Below are 14,955 nucleotides of genomic sequence, written 5' to 3' on the forward strand. Positions count from 1 at the left end.
GGGGGGGGTGAGATTGGATTGGTTTTGGACGTGTGGTGTGGAATTTGATACCCAACGGAGTTTTTTTGGTTGCTTTTGTAGTATAATCAATAACTAATACAATCTGAATGCCCATATCAAGATTTTTTCCAAAGAGTCGTATTGAATTCAAAAAAAAAAAAGTTCTATTCGCATCTTATCCAGAGACGCATGACGTGGGAATCCGGAACGATGATGAAGAATGAAAAAAAAAGAAATCATACATTCTACTCTATAATGGATAGGTCGAGGAACCGTTATCCCAACACACACACAGAAAGAGAAAACTTTCCCTTCTCTATAATAAAACACACACACACACACACACAAATGTGTGTTCCAGTTCGAGCTTCAGCGCTTGAAGCCGATTCTAAAAGCCAGTTTGGAGTTTTTCCGCCTCGCTTCCAAGTTTGGTGAATAGGATAAAGCTGATAACCAAGCAGCAGCTTTCACATGTCCAAATGGCTCACCCAACTTGGAATCATTCCCACCCTGGGCCCAGTTGCTCATCCGCTCCGTTTGTTGCTCCCAGGAAGAATCATGTATGTACATAAAAAGAAGAAGGGAGCCAACAAACACCGGAAGAATGGCCGAGAAAGGGCAGTATTTGGGGGAATGAAAGTCTGAGGGAAAAAAAGAAAAGGAAAAGGAAGAAGAGCAATATGAAGAGTGGAAGGGGAGAAGGAGGGGGGAAGTCGGACCGCGCACACCGTGATTGCTGACCTGGGGATCGCGAAAAAACCCGGAATACGGCCGTTTTTGGGCGACATTGCGCTGGGTAATGCAACTAAGGGCCTTCGCGGATTCCGGTGGAGCGGAACGCTTGAGTAAATTTAGCGCAATCGGTGGTCCACCCCCGTACAGATTTGCAGCATGGCATGCAGTGCGGGCGTATATAAGGCAAAAGTTCGTTTGTAGAAAGGTTGAGGGTCCGGTCATGAGGCGGGTCGTTTTCGGGAAAAGAAGAGAAAAAACGTGGTATCAGGGAGATCAGTTGAAGATCTCGCCAATGTGACGGAGATGCTGGGGCTTCCAAGTTCCTGTTGATCAATGTTAGAAAATCTCGGTCTTTGACGGAACACGGAAAATAGCTCGGTGCATGGGGAAGATGACAAGTTGTGCCGTGCATCGCCGAGCAACCCGTTTCTTCGTATTGACATCGTATTAAACCCGTCAGATTAGGTATAGAGCGCGTGAATAAGCTCCGGGTAGTAATAATTAGACATTAGAACGGGCGAACGGTCTCGCCGCGCGATTAGTGGCCACATTGTTTTCGTCAGCGCTCTAACGAATGACGCACCAACGCTACGGCGAGACTGTGACAAGACTGTTGTTGACTGCCCTTGGGAGCTGCTCTTGTGGGAAAAACATGGCGCTAAACTTAACCAGTTCCAAAAGAAAAATACACCATGCGGCGCTACAATAAAAATAGAAACATGAAGTCATAAGGTGCAGCAGTGGTACTAGGATTCTTGTCGCTTACCTTCAAAGCTGTGCTTGACAAAGGCCATGGGGTCGTCTTCTTCGCCGGCACCCATGGTCTTGATTCCGGGGCTGAAGCTGGTAATGGGAAGGACAATTACATCGCCAACCTTCTTGGGGGCCTTCATTCCAGTAAAGTTTTCCCAGGTGATATTGCCCTTGCTTGTGCTCATATCAAAGAAGTCGGGGTTGTTGAAGTAGGAAAAGATGGTGTCTGTCCATACAGCAGGGCCAGTAAACTCAACAATGTCCTTGTGGTCGTCGGTGAGCTTGCCGGCGCGCTTGCGCTTCAGGGTCTCCTCGGTAATTCTGGACACGACATCGACAAGCACGGGGTGGCCGGGCTTGGACTGAATAGTCCACTGGCAGAATTGGATGCGGCGAGAGTACCAGTCGGCCCAGTCTGGGCGGTCTGGGTCTGCCTCGATGCCAATAACCATGCCGTATGAGTTTGCCGCGACATCAGAGGGAATCCACTCAAACGCAGGCTTCAATGCAGTAGTGTCAATATCTGAGTAGATACCACCGCGCGCAAGGAGGATGAGGTAGCGGAAAAAGTCTGCCTTGAGGACGGGGATGGGCATGGCATTGTAAGCCTCAATGACTTCGGGGACCGAGGCGTACAGGTGTCTGATCAAGTGGAGGGCGACATCGTCGGTGATAACCTCGTGAACAAAGGACGGGTGGTGGATGGTCCAGCTGGCCTCTGGCTCGCGGAAGATTTCCTCGAATTCACCAGACTGGGGAGTGTGCTTCCACGTCTGCCAGATGTAGGCGGGAGTCTTTGTGTCGACGTCATAGGGGAATTGGTACTCGAGTTGTTCTGCGAGGGGCTTCTTGCGCAGCTCGTCGAGGCTGACCTGCGTCTTTGGCTTCTTCGAGGGCGTGTCGGGGACATCGAACGACTTGTCTGACTGGTCAGCCTTTGTGGGCTTGTCGGCGTGTTTTTGTGTCTCTTTTTGCTTGGATGCTTTCTGTTTTTCTCGCTCGCGGTCGGCAGGGTTGACCCAGGCGGTGGGACGGGGCATGTCATGTGCATTGCGGTACTTTGGTGTTGTGCTGCCGTGGTGTTGTGACTTGAAGATGAAGAATAGCGTCAGACAGGCGAGCGAAAGCACGAGGGCTTTCTTGAAGGTGAGCATGGTGGCGGGATGTTCGCAGAGGATGGTAGTGGCGCGAGGAGAATACGTTGCAGATGTGAAGGGTTGTGTGCCAATGGGTTACTCGAGGTGTTGAACCGAGTTGGCGAAACGCAGGGTGGTTCGGGGACGTAGGGAGAAGCAAAGAGTAGCGAAGGGTTTAAAGGGTATAGTCGAGGCCGTTGGGAAAGACGGGTGAAATGGGTGGAATGGGTGGAACAGGTGGAAGGGGAGCGAAGTTCAATTCGACCAAAAAAAAGGGCAACGGCAAGTTGGGAGAAGTAATGGAGACAGGAGGAGGTATGGGTGAGTCGCGCGAGAAACCAGCACCGCTTACATAGACGGAGAGACCCAAAAAAACCAGAGCTAGCAGCGACGCGCTATGGCGGGCTTTTTGAATCAACAGGGCCCGGCGACAGAACAGAGGGTACGCCAGGATGCGACGCGTTTCAGAGCGAGTATCCCGCGCTCGGGCCAGGCATAGCGGGCTGGTCGTCGACGACTTGGGCAAGGCTTTGTACGCTTGCAGTTGCATGACTCCTGCAATACTGACGGGGCAGAGAGGCGGCCGGGGCCATGCCACTTTTTCCAGCCCGTGTCTGCTTATCACCAAGACGGGCAGTGGAGTACTTACTCATACTGCTTGTACGAGTAGTGTAATCATTGCAGCTGCAGTTGCAGTTGCAGTTGCAGTTGCAGTGGGCAGCTGGCAGTGCATGGATTTGGCAGTGTCTGGCCGGCAGGCTGTGCATTACCGCCACCACCACCACCGAAGCAGCTTCTGCCCCGACAGGCCCCTCTCTCGCTCGCTCAGCCCGCTCTAGCCCTAGGAGAGGGTCATGCAGTTGCGGTGGTGGTGTTACAAGGGTAGATGGGATGGAAACACAGATACTACGTACGTGTATATGGCATGGCCGTGTTGCTCTTCCGCACGGCTGTCCAGGGGCCGGATTCGCCGTGGTGACGCGCGTTCGGCTGCTCGCTTGGCTGAAACGCCGTGCTCTTGCCCGATGGCGTTTAGTCCTCCCGCCGCTAAAGTCCACACAAACGCTCCCAGGGTGAGGGAGGGCAAAACGCCCTGCGGATGACGGTACAGTACTTGGATGCGAATGGACACACTACTGTATCTACTATCTACACATGTATCTGCTGTGCTGTCACCACCACGCCCGTCTTGTCCATGACCTGACTGGTCAGCTTCCGTTATCTCAGCTATCGCAAACGGGCAGGTCCCGTTAGCACGCCAATCACCCACCGCCTCATTCATTCCCTTCCATCAATCATTCGCAGCATCCACACTATCCTGACGCCATACCGTACGCACCATGGCCAACAGGCTGCCAGCTATGCAACACGGCAATATGCAACGCCATTTTGTCGAAACAAACCCCGGTCTTGGCAACGACGTGCAACCCGGCACTTTGCCCTCACCCCCCTCACCCCCCTCGCACCATTGCACCAACCGCCTTTGTTCCATGCCCATTCCACCAAACACACTTCCATGCCGCCACTCAGCTCACTCTACCTCGTGCACATGCCCGCGCTTCTTTTCAATCACTACGCCATTTTCCATCTACATGAAATTTCGATTCATTCCCCCGCGCAATGCCACGTTCCCCATGCCTCTCATGCCTCGATCATCTGCCTCTCCGTCCGCGTCATCGCATCTTCTTGTCCGCGTAAGGCGTCACAGGATGCTGTGTCAATGTTTCAGCTACCCGCCACATGTTCTCTTCTTCCTCTCCCTTGGCTTCCCACAACAGGCACACTTCTACTAGTACTCTTCACTTGGCTTGCACCCACCTTCCTGTTCCTGACTTTTGTTCCTGACCCTTCGTGCCTGCTGACTAGCCGCGCAAAAACCGTTTGGGGGTTCGCGGCAAAAAGCATCGGAGCTATTTTTTTGTCCCTGCACATTCTTGCTCGGTCTACCTACATATTTGTAGGGCTGCGATCACATCTTGGTCATGACTAGTGGACCCTGCCAATACCGATGCATCCATACATCGCCGATCAACCTCGATAATTAACTAGTGTATACATACTTACACATTTTCACATACATACATACATGTACATACATTTCCCCATCCACCAATACACTCCCCACACCGCCCTGCTCACCTAATTACAAACCCTCAATCTCCCCATCCCACAGATTTCCTGTTGAGAAAACGAAATGTCGATCAACATACCCACCCTCCCGTATCCATCTCCACTCCTTGCGCTCCGAGCGTCAACCCCTCGAGTCATCCGCCTCTAGTCCAAGTGAGCAAGTATACAAATTAAACTTCAATCTCCATGATGCCCCGGTCTCGGGGGGAACAAAAACATAACATAGTATCATCTTCCCAGATACGAGCCAAGTGGAAACAAGGGAAGACGGGAACAAGTAAAGACCCCCCCCGCCCCCGCCCGCCCGCCCAGTTATGGAATTTGCAAAATGTTCGTCTTTTCCGTCAAGGAGAATGTTTGCATAGTGGGCGTAACGAACTAGTCTTAATCTAGTCCCCGAGCTTTGAACTCTCCTTTTCTCGAGTAAGACGCGGGTAATCTCGTATAAAAGAAGAGAAGAAAAAAAGGGGGTGGAGGGAAGGAGAGAGAACGGTGTGTACATAATCAGGTTGTATGCCAAGGTGAAGCGCAAATAACACACCCCCACGGAATAACGGAAGGAGCACCGAGGGGGGATTGATAAGCTAACATTTTTTACTTGTTCCCTCTTTCTGCCATAGTTTTGTTTTGCTTTACTGCATGTACACACAAAGAGTCCTGACTCGCTTTTGCGCGCTCAAAGTAATGACAGTATGTGTGTGTGTGTGAGTCCCTTATGCCGTCTTGACCCCCGAACCCCCCCATCCAAAATCAACCACGCACCACGCCCCTTCTCCTCGTTTGCGCATCGCCTGGATATCCATGGCCACAATCCGCGCCACCTTTTCGCGATTCACCCATTCCGCAACCGCGTGGCCCGATTCCTGATTGTTCAACCGCCACTTGACATGCTCTTTTTCCTTGTTCTCGCGTAGCCACCGGAGTAACTGTACAGGAACAATGCCCGCAGGCATATTCTGCAGACTCTGACTATCACTCGGGATCCAGCCTTGGAAAATGTTGACATAGGTGATGCGTCGCCACGAGTCGTTCCAGTCCGGGCCCGGGATCCCCTCTTGCGTGCTCCATTCCTCGGTGCTGAGGCCGGCGTCGACGCCAGACCTGCCGCCGTGGGACGTCAGTGCTTTGAGCCAGAAGCAGCCTTCGAGGTCTAACCACTGGAGCGAGTACGTGTCTTTGGAGAAGCGCCGCATAATGTTTGTGGCTTCGTGCCAGTCATCGTCGAGGTCCGAGTAGATGTCGGACCCGCCTAGCGAGACGCTGGTGTGTCGCGAGATCATCGATGTCGTCTTTGCGTTCGGCGTCATCGACGGCCGGGGCCAGTGGGCGAGCGACAGATGCGTTATCTTGTTGAGGTTGGGTGAGATGCGGAGTAGTTCTGGCCAAGACGCCCATGGCCCGGGGTTAGCAAGAGACAGCCGGCTGAGGTTCACAAAGAGTGGTATGTGGAGCTTCGCTGCTGCTGGTATTGGGGGAGCTGATGTTTCTTCATCTGCTTCTTCTTCCCACGATTCGGCTAGCTCGTCCGTTACACTAAGTGCTTCCATACTGACATGGACTGGCGCTGTCGCGTTTGGCCGCTTGAGGCACTTTCCAACATCGTGAAGCGTCAAGTTTTCACTCAATAGTCCGGAAAGGTCCACAATCTGTACTTCTTCACAGCCTGCTGTTCCTCCGTCTTCGTTCTGGAACAAAATTTTTAATGATTTGAAATCTACCCATCCTGGCTCCCCATACACGGTCAAGTAGCTCAGCAAAGCCTCCTTGAGCGAGGCTGGTAGCGATGGAATGTAGTGTTGTTCGTATTCGGAAAGCTCCTGCCAGTGTAGCGCAAAGGCCCGTAGGCATTGGTGGGCAAGGCTTCGAGGGTGCGGTAGGCGCTGTCATGAGTAAGAAGCCTGAATTGCAACATTAAGCCTAGACGACACTCAAACGCCAGCGCGAGATTGGGACGAATGACGTCGTACCTTTCTTTCCTCATCCGTAACCCGTGCCAATGTGCCAAACCGAGCAACGCTCTCCTTGACTTGTCCCGCCTTCTTTCTTCCTAACACGGAACCGTAGCGGCTTGTCTGCAACCAGCTCGTGGGAGCTGCGGGCCCCGGTGGTGGTCTGGCACCTCCGTTGGTGCGGCGCATCCTCGAGTTGGCCTTTGGTTTGGGAGCGTTAACTTCGGGTATATGCAGGATGCGCCGCAGTTCCGGCGGAACAGTGCGGTTGCTTACTACCGAGGTGAGTTCATCTCGTTGCTGCGGGGTTGCTCGTGGAGCCTGTTCACGACGGAGCTGTTGTATGCGCTGGTTGACTGTTTGGGGTTCTGCGGCCGAGGACGAGGACGAGGTTGAGCGCGAGCTCTGCAGCGAGGGATGAACATAGGATGGTTTCGCGGTAGTGTATGAGGGCGTATGCTTCTTGGGCATGGCGCCAGGTGGTGAGGGCTGTGTGTAGATGCAGTGCGGATAGAAATGTGTGATATGCTGCTAGCTGTATATAAGCGGGGTGTGAGCACGATTGGCACTGTGAGTCAAGCAGGTATGACTGGATCAATGAGGATTTGTGAAGGAGCACAGGTCCACAGGCGCAGCATCCGCAGGGAGGGATGGCGATGGTGGTGGGTGTGACTCCAACTGGGTGTGAAGAAGAGACGGCAGCGGGAGAGCTGCTTGCTCGTCATGGTGCCGCCACCTGGACCCTGGGCGTGTAGTATGGTACATACGTAGTAGTAGGTGGTGTACAGTACTGTCTGTACACATGTGCGCCTACACACGTGCTGCAACTACAACGTCTATTATGTCCATGATGGTGGGCTGGACGTGTCTGCGCCTGCACGTTGAAATTCGATGCATTTTGCACATGCCATGTCGAAGGCGCTGAGCGGTGGTGACGTTAGCCAGTCTCGTCTTCCAAGAGGCTTGTGGCGCTAATGGCGACGGGCTAAGCCGATATATAAAAGCCTCTCATGCGGCGGGGCCATCGGCCCTTGTATTCTAACTATCGCCTGTCTGCCCCTATTCTGAGAGCGCCGAACACGACTGGCTTACGCATGCCCTTTGCACCCACAGGGAATAGGGCGAAGGACGTGGCAAAAAGACCAATGGCAGACATGCAACCCCCAACCAGCGCATCGAGTGCCGAGACTGATATGTGCCTAGAGAACTAGAGAGGGCGTCGCCTCTCGAAATATCCTTCGTGCTCATCAAACAAAACGAAACAGTCCAGGAAGCCAACCGCGCACAATCAAGCGTCTTATCTTACTTGCACGGGGGGATGCTTCCTCCCGCCGCCTGACACATCTTCTTGCCTGCCAGGTGACGGCTGTAAAATAAAAATAAACTCTCTTCCTACTGCGCACCTACACTACACATGTACCTAACTGCGTAGATTCACGAGCAGGCCGGCGCCTTGTCTGGCTTGGCTTGTGCGACGCCATGCCACGAGGACGAAACAGCGGCCAGCGCCCATGCTTAGGGCTAATTTTATCTTCATCAGCTACAGTGGTAGATCCCCGCCCGACAGACAGCATCAGCCCTGGTGGAGCCTCCGCTCAGACCCCCCGTACCCGCCTTCCTCTAGAGGCCGTTGCTCCTATCTTTTTTTTCCCTATCCACATGTCAACTAATACCGCGCCTTCACGATGACATGATCTGCTTCTGCACACCACCTTCGTTTCCCTCACCCACACCCTTCCTTTAGCGATGCCACCACGCCCTTGACCACACTTACTTCAACTCTACCTCCCTAATACTCCGCTCGCTATAGCCTACACAACCATGCACTTCTCACCCTCGCGCATCGTCATAGGCTTTGCCATCTTCATTGCTTTTAGCTTCATTTACACCATCAACTCCGTATCCGCCCGCGACCCGACCTCCGTCTTCTTCGATCCCAACAAAGGATACACTCCGCGCTATTCCGCCCTTAGACGCCAGCAGGCCGAAGCCTTTGTTTCCGCCTACAACCCCGCCACCGTCGTTAAGGCCGGCCCCGAAAGGCAGAGGAAGCTGTGTGTCGGCATACCCTCGTTCAAGCGCGAGGGTACCCAGTATCTTCCCGATGCAGTAGGCTCTCTCCTCGAGGGTCTGACGCCGGAAGAGCGGAAAGAAATCTACCTTATTGTCTTCATCCCCCACTCACGGCCCGAGATACACCCAGCCTACAACGAGGCCTGGCTGCCCGGACTTGCCGATGAGGTTCTCACCTATGGATACGGCTTCGACCGTATGCAGTACATTCGCAATCTCGAGACACAACACAAGATTGACGAAAAGGGCATATTCGACTACAGATACCTCTTGGACAAGTGCAGAGAGCAATACACGCCCTACATTGCCCTTTTTGAGGACGACACCGTAGCTGTCGATGGCTGGTACCACCGCACTATTGCCGCCATCGATGAGGCAGAGCGCAAAGCCGCCCTCCAACGCGCAAAGCCCGACTTCCTCTACCTGCGCCTCTTCTACACCGAAGAATTCCTCGGCTGGAACGCCGAAGAATGGTCCACATACCTCAAAAACTCCCTCTATGTAGCCCTCATCCCCACCGCCATCTTCATCTTCATCCGCTGCTTCCAGCCAACCACCAAATTCTCCCTGACCGTCGTCACCCGTCGCACCCTCGTAGCCACCTACGCTGTCCTTGCAATCATCATCCTCCTATTCTTCGCCTTTGGCCGCATAACTGTCCAACCCATGCCCCCCGGCGTCCACGAAATGCCCGCCTTCGGCTGCTGCGGCCAGGCTTACGTCTTCCCCAACGTCAAAGCCACCGAAATCGTAGAATACTTCAAGGACCGTCATCTAGGTTACATCGATGTCCTACTTGAGGACCTCGCCAATGAGCGCCACGAACTGCGTTATGCCATTACGCCTAGTCTTGTGCAGCATGTCGGTCGCACCAATTCTCATCATGACGATGGGCTCATGAGTAAATGGGGGCTCAGTGTTGCCGAGCGCATATGGAGTTTTGCCTTTGAGAAGTTTGATTGGAGGGCTCTGCGCCAAGAGCATGAAATAGTTGCCAACTTGAGGCGGCAGGCCACGGTCGGGACGACGGGGATCTAAGATGTGCACATATTTTCTTTTTCTTTGTTGGACTTTGGTGAAGAGCACCTAAAATGGTTTTATGACGCTCGGTTTAGAGATGTTTTTGCTTGCTGGAATTATTTTTGGGTGTTCCTTTTTCGAGATTTTTTTTCTGGCACAAGGAGTTGAAGATAATGTATATACCCCCCCAATGGTTAGATAATGCATTTTAACTTACTTTGTACACACTTGTCTTTGTTTCTGGTTGCAGTATCGGCATCTGGACTGAAGATGCTTTTTTGTTTTTTTTTGAAACGGGCGATGACGTCGTGGGTTTATGCGTACATTGGAGTCGAATTTAAAACGCAATCTAGGTAAGCTGGCCTCAAGCATGTTAGACTGCCCACCTGGTGGATAGAATTCCCTAGATTCTTAAAGAGCTTGTACTTTGTTGTTATCAGCATTATTTACCTAACCTCTTTTTATAAAACTTTTGGATGAAGGATTGCTACTTTGGGATAGAGCAAAAGATCGTACGCGTAGATAGTTATTATTCTGATAATACTATGCTAGTTTTACAAAAGCTACAAAGCCGCCACCTTTTGGGCGCGTCATTAATTTTAGTACGTTAGGTGGCCCTGTGTTGAAGTCCCAGGAATCGTGTTCACTACGTTACTTGCTTACCTGTTTGAATTGTTGTGAAAATCGATAACATTGCATGTGGAATGCTTATTTCAGACTGATAGGGAAAGAACTGTAATTCTTGCCATATCAAGTAAACTCTTTGACCCAAAATCTCCCACTAGATACCATGATATCGAGTAAACCACCTTAAATATAACCCCGAATAAACCTCTCCACGACCTCTCCCCCAAACCGCTCCTCCCCCACCTTCCTCAACCTAGCCGCAGTCTCATATTTCGGCCGCCAATACCTCACATCAACATCGTAATACACCCGTCTCTTCCCTTCATCCCCATCGTCTTCATCGCACCAGTCTGATTCCTGACCGGGGGCGTAATATGCGATGTGTGAATTTCCATCATCGCTCTGGAGTTCGATCGTGAGCATGAGAGAGCCCAGAACGGGCATTTGTAGTGCTGCTTTCGAGAGGGCGGCGAGGAAGGGGTTGCATGTGCCTAGGTCGGGACGGATGCGGAAGTTGCTATAGTTCCGTTTGCCTGGGACAAGATCACCGATAGTACCATCGGCTGGGTCATCGTCGTCGGGATGAAGGCGTGAAAGGGAACCAGTGAAGTACAACTCGCCTGAGGGGGTGACTAGGGAGATTGTGATGTCGAGGGTTGTCAAATTGGGCCAGGAGGGCAGTGTGGCGGGTTCTTCTAGAGGCCAGAAGAGGGTTGAGTCGACGTGGGCGCTGAGCGTTAGACTTGTGAGGTTTTCAGAGAAGGTACGTATGGCAGTGCTGAAGGGGTAGTGGGGGAGGTCATGAGGTACGATGCTTCGGACTGGGAGTCTTTGGTCGAATGGTCGTGCGTGCTCCAGGGTTATTTCGGCGGATTTGAGCCGGTGGAAGGAGGCCCGCATGAGGCTTCTTGCGAATCCTGCACGCGCCGCGCAACGCACTTTTGACTTTCTAGCGTTTGCGTACTTAAGGTGGTATAGTGGGCCGAGATCTGATTCTTCCTCATCAGAACCGTAGAAGTCTTGGAATTTCCAGTCTACTTTTTGAAGATTCGGGAGTGAGAAGGCTAGATTTGGTCCAGTAGATGGTGCAAGAAGTCTCTGTTCGCCATCCTCCACAGTGAGATGCTGGATACTAGACAAGGTTGGCAGATTGTTGGGATGAGTGATACGCAGAAGCCAAGGTTCCTGAAGGAGTCCTCTGTGAAACCCATCGGCTGCACAACTCCTCCTATAAAAACTTCCAGGTTCGGACTTTCGAGGTTCGGGTTTCCGAAATGCTAGTGGGCTATCAAGCCGCAATACATTCTGCAAGCCATCATCTTTCCACTTTCGTAAGATCTCTTCAAGATCTTCTAGTTTTGTCGTAAAATTCTCATTGTATTTATTTTGGTTTCGCCGTGACGCTTCTGGTAACGTGTATCTTGATTCTGAATATTCTGGCGATCTCTCTGTAAAACTGATCTGGGAAACGTATTTTCGACGATTCCCGGTCACAATTTCGTGGAAATTTTCCAGGTCATTTTCGGTAGAGATATGTAGGCGGCGAAACGTAATGTATTCGACTGCTTCCTTCCACGCGCGGTTGAGAATCGCAAGACGAGGAAATTGAGACCGCGCTTTGCCACGTTCGTAAGATTGATGTATCGCATAATAGTACTTATGCTGGTTCGGGTACCGCTCTGCAAACAACACTATGCAGTTGATCAATTCCTGTGGCAGTGTTTCCATGGTGAATGAGAGAATAGCTAGGATGTGGTTCAAGATTGCGAGAGTGTTGTCCTATAAGGTAGATGAATGTCAAGGTGCCAACAAGTGTTTGTGTTATTCTTTGCCATACCGTTAGCACATGAAATCAATTCATGTCCATGTGTACATGTAAAGCCTTGCTTCTGCTCACTTGATAAACAAGTTTGATCAGCCGCTCATCCTTGCTCCATGGTTTAGTAGGATTGATATCGACCTACAGAAGTGGTATTATCGTTTCATCATGCAAAAAGCTAGAAAATTAACTAGCAGTATAGATATTCCCGACTTTGTTGGAGTAGCTGCTGAATGTTCGAACAGAGGTTGCAGCTCAGGCACAACTCATCCGGTTTTGGAAAGTGCTGCTTCCCTAACGTAGACAGAACCAGGAAGCTGCTGTTATTTGGCAAATAGTCAACAGTTGCTATTCTGGTTTTACCATGCAGCGTTATGGTACTCAATCGCGGTTGCTAGTAAAGCTGGGTACTAGTTTGCGTTGGCGGAGCAAACATGGGCCTCTTTTCACACCCTGGCTACAGTGTCACGGTGTCTTGACCTCCATCTCACATACGCCATTGTGCGTAAAAATGCGCCAGATATGTCTTTGTTGAATATGGTCACATCTTTGATATCTGATGCGAATAGTTTGAGGGCTGTGGTGAGGGTTGAGATTTTTGTTGTTGTTGTTAATGTTAGTAAGAAATTGATGACGGAAAAGTGGTGGGGTCAATGTGAGGGGTTTCTTAGGTGGCCCACTTATGCAAGTGGCGCACCTCATGAAGCAAATCTTTGGAAAGGCTACGTTTCGCTACTCGGCCCCAACGGTTCCATATGGAAAATTTCAAAAAATTGGCCGTGCGTTGCACGGCCCGCCCACCCCAAGGGAAATGCCCACCCCAAGGGCAATAAAATACTTTAGTCGCAAATTTTGGTGTATTTATATAAAAATTTCAGACAGAATAATTTACTTATTCTTAAAGCTATATTTTAAGACTCTCCCTAGTTATTTTGACTACAGCCACTATATACGTCGCTGTTGTAGTCGCGATTATAGTTGTAACGGTTCGAGTACACATTGAACTGATATCCGAAAGGGATCCGAACATGGGCGCGCACTAGCCGAGGGCAGATCTGCTGATATAAAACCCCACCTTCTCCATACCGTAGCTCGATAGATTTTTGATATCCTTTCGTACAAGGCCTATAGGTGTCTATTCGAATCAAGGCTCGTTTGATGTCCCACGCACTCCCATATGCCTCTGAGTGACGCTGCCGCCGATACTGATCCGAGTAGTCTTGCCTGCGCCGTTACAATAGTCACTACTACCTGCGCAGCTAGCTATCTTATCTAGTATTGTTAAGCTTAATAGTGACTGTTACGACTTAATTTTTAGGCAAGGAGAATCGCTTTAGTATAAATATAGTAGCTCGTCTTCCTTATTTACTGCATCATCATCACTACTATCATCCTAGTGTTAAGAGAGCTAGCAGAGCAGCCGGTATGGGCAGACTTAGTAGCGGACCGCCGCAGCTACTTCTACTACCTCTATATTATTAGTTATAAGTACGCTCTCGTTGTACTTAGCGCTATAATCCTCTTATACGCGCTGTAATTTATATTACGCCTTAGTATTATAATTATAGTTATTAATAGCGTACTACTAGCGCGTAACATTACACATTATTATAACGCCACTAGCTGCGCGCTTAAGGTATTTCTTGCCCTAATTCCGTATTATAGGCCGTATACGCTTCTATTTATTAGCAATAGTTATTACCTTATAAAGTAATCTTGCAGCGAGCTCTTATTATAAGCGGGCGACGTTATTAACCTAGCGGCGTTATACTATTAAGCGCGCGTCTTGCGAGTAGATAGGTCTACTACCTACTTTAAGAGCACGGCGTTTACAACGACGGCGCTCGCCTTTAGCAAGTTACGCTACCTCTATATAGTATAGCTCGCGCTGTAAGCCCTCTACTATACGCGCAATTACTAAGACACCACGTTAGTGTTTAATAACGCTAGCAGCAACGTCGCGTAGAAGATACTCACGAAGCACAGTATAGACGAAGGGCTCTTACGCTTAAATCTAGCGGATAGTTTTTAGTATAACCCATACAGCGTCACCAGGCCGTAGGTTCTCTAGCTCTAGTATTATATTCTAGTCAAGCTTATCGCGCTCTCCTTACGCGCGCCGTCGTCGTTAGCGCGCGCTTAATTACTCACCCTATAGCGCTATCTGTAACGGCGCAGGCAAGACTACTCGGATCAGTATCGGCAGTAGCGTCACTCAGAGGCATATGGGAGTGCGTGGGACATCAAACGAGCCTTGATTCGAATAGACACCTATAGGCCTTGTACGAAAGGATATCAAAAGTCTACAGAGCTAGCTACAGGGAGTGTCTCCTTATATACTTATCTTAGTCGGATCCGAATCGGATCCGACCTCACAACGAGTGGTTGATGAAGAGGGCGGCGAGTACTACCTCCGATCCGGCTCTGGGATTGGTCCGATACATGGCGAAGTTGTAACATCGTTACACTACCCCCCTCTTAGTAGACAGCTAGTCCCATAGCTGTGAGACTGTTCTTATGCCTCTCTATTGCAGTTCCTCCACGCCAGCGCGAGAGACTGTTTCGGGTGACTTTCGGCTTGTTCTATACCCACTTTTCTTTTCTTTCCCTACACTCGATCATCCTGCAGCGAAGTCATATCGTCTATACCTTTCTCCCAAGCTTGAATCCACTGGCCAAGGGCCCGAGGAGGTCCCGGCTTCGATGGGTTTTG

At 50.7% G+C, this 14,955-nt stretch overlaps 5 protein-coding genes across 5 annotated transcripts; 2 read left to right on the top strand and 3 right to left on the bottom strand.

Annotated features, from left to right (window-relative positions):
• Nucleotides 1-1,070: 1,070 nt before the first annotated feature.
• Nucleotides 1,071-3,044, bottom strand: COCSADRAFT_40014 (glycosyltransferase family 32 protein). Its single transcript, XM_007705399.1, has one exon. It carries the CDS (start codon nt 2,640-2,642, stop codon nt 1,482-1,484), a length of 1,161 nt encoding a protein of 386 aa, XP_007703589.1. The 5' UTR covers nt 2,643-3,044; the 3' UTR covers nt 1,071-1,481.
• A 979-nt stretch (nt 3,045-4,023) lies between these two features.
• On the top strand, nt 4,024-4,745 carry COCSADRAFT_242104 (uncharacterized protein). The gene has a single exon (XM_007705553.1). The coding sequence runs from the start codon at nt 4,141-4,143 to the stop codon at nt 4,612-4,614; it is 474 nt and encodes a 157-aa protein (XP_007703743.1). The 5' UTR covers nt 4,024-4,140; the 3' UTR covers nt 4,615-4,745.
• Nucleotides 4,746-5,467: 722 nt separating this feature from the next.
• Nucleotides 5,468-7,356, bottom strand: COCSADRAFT_184193 (uncharacterized protein; the record flags this gene model as incomplete). Its single annotated transcript, XM_007705554.1, has 2 exons — nt 6,722-7,356; nt 5,468-6,634 (listed from the first exon to the last, which is right to left on the bottom strand). The coding sequence occupies exons 1-2, from the start codon at nt 7,172-7,174 to the stop codon at nt 5,468-5,470; spliced, it is 1,620 nt and encodes a 539-aa protein (XP_007703744.1). The 5' UTR covers nt 7,175-7,356.
• Nucleotides 7,357-8,237: 881 nt separating this feature from the next.
• On the top strand, nt 8,238-9,911 carry COCSADRAFT_242124 (uncharacterized protein). Its single transcript, XM_007705555.1, has one exon. The coding sequence runs from the start codon at nt 8,525-8,527 to the stop codon at nt 9,812-9,814; it is 1,290 nt and encodes a 429-aa protein (XP_007703745.1). The 5' UTR covers nt 8,238-8,524; the 3' UTR covers nt 9,815-9,911.
• Nucleotides 9,912-10,314: 403 nt separating this feature from the next.
• On the bottom strand, nt 10,315-12,625 carry COCSADRAFT_40017 (uncharacterized protein). Its single transcript, XM_007705400.1, has 3 exons — nt 12,388-12,625; nt 12,261-12,319; nt 10,315-12,202 (listed from the first exon to the last, which is right to left on the bottom strand). Exon 3 carries the CDS (start codon nt 12,149-12,151, stop codon nt 10,607-10,609), a length of 1,545 nt encoding a protein of 514 aa, XP_007703590.1. The 5' UTR covers nt 12,152-12,202; nt 12,261-12,319; nt 12,388-12,625; the 3' UTR covers nt 10,315-10,606.
• Between the last annotated feature and the right edge of the window lie 2,330 nt (nt 12,626-14,955).

Source organism: Bipolaris sorokiniana (assembly GCF_000338995.1).
Source record: "Bipolaris sorokiniana ND90Pr unplaced genomic scaffold COCSAscaffold_14, whole genome shotgun sequence".
Taxonomy (NCBI): Eukaryota; Fungi; Ascomycota; class Dothideomycetes; order Pleosporales; family Pleosporaceae; genus Bipolaris; species Bipolaris sorokiniana.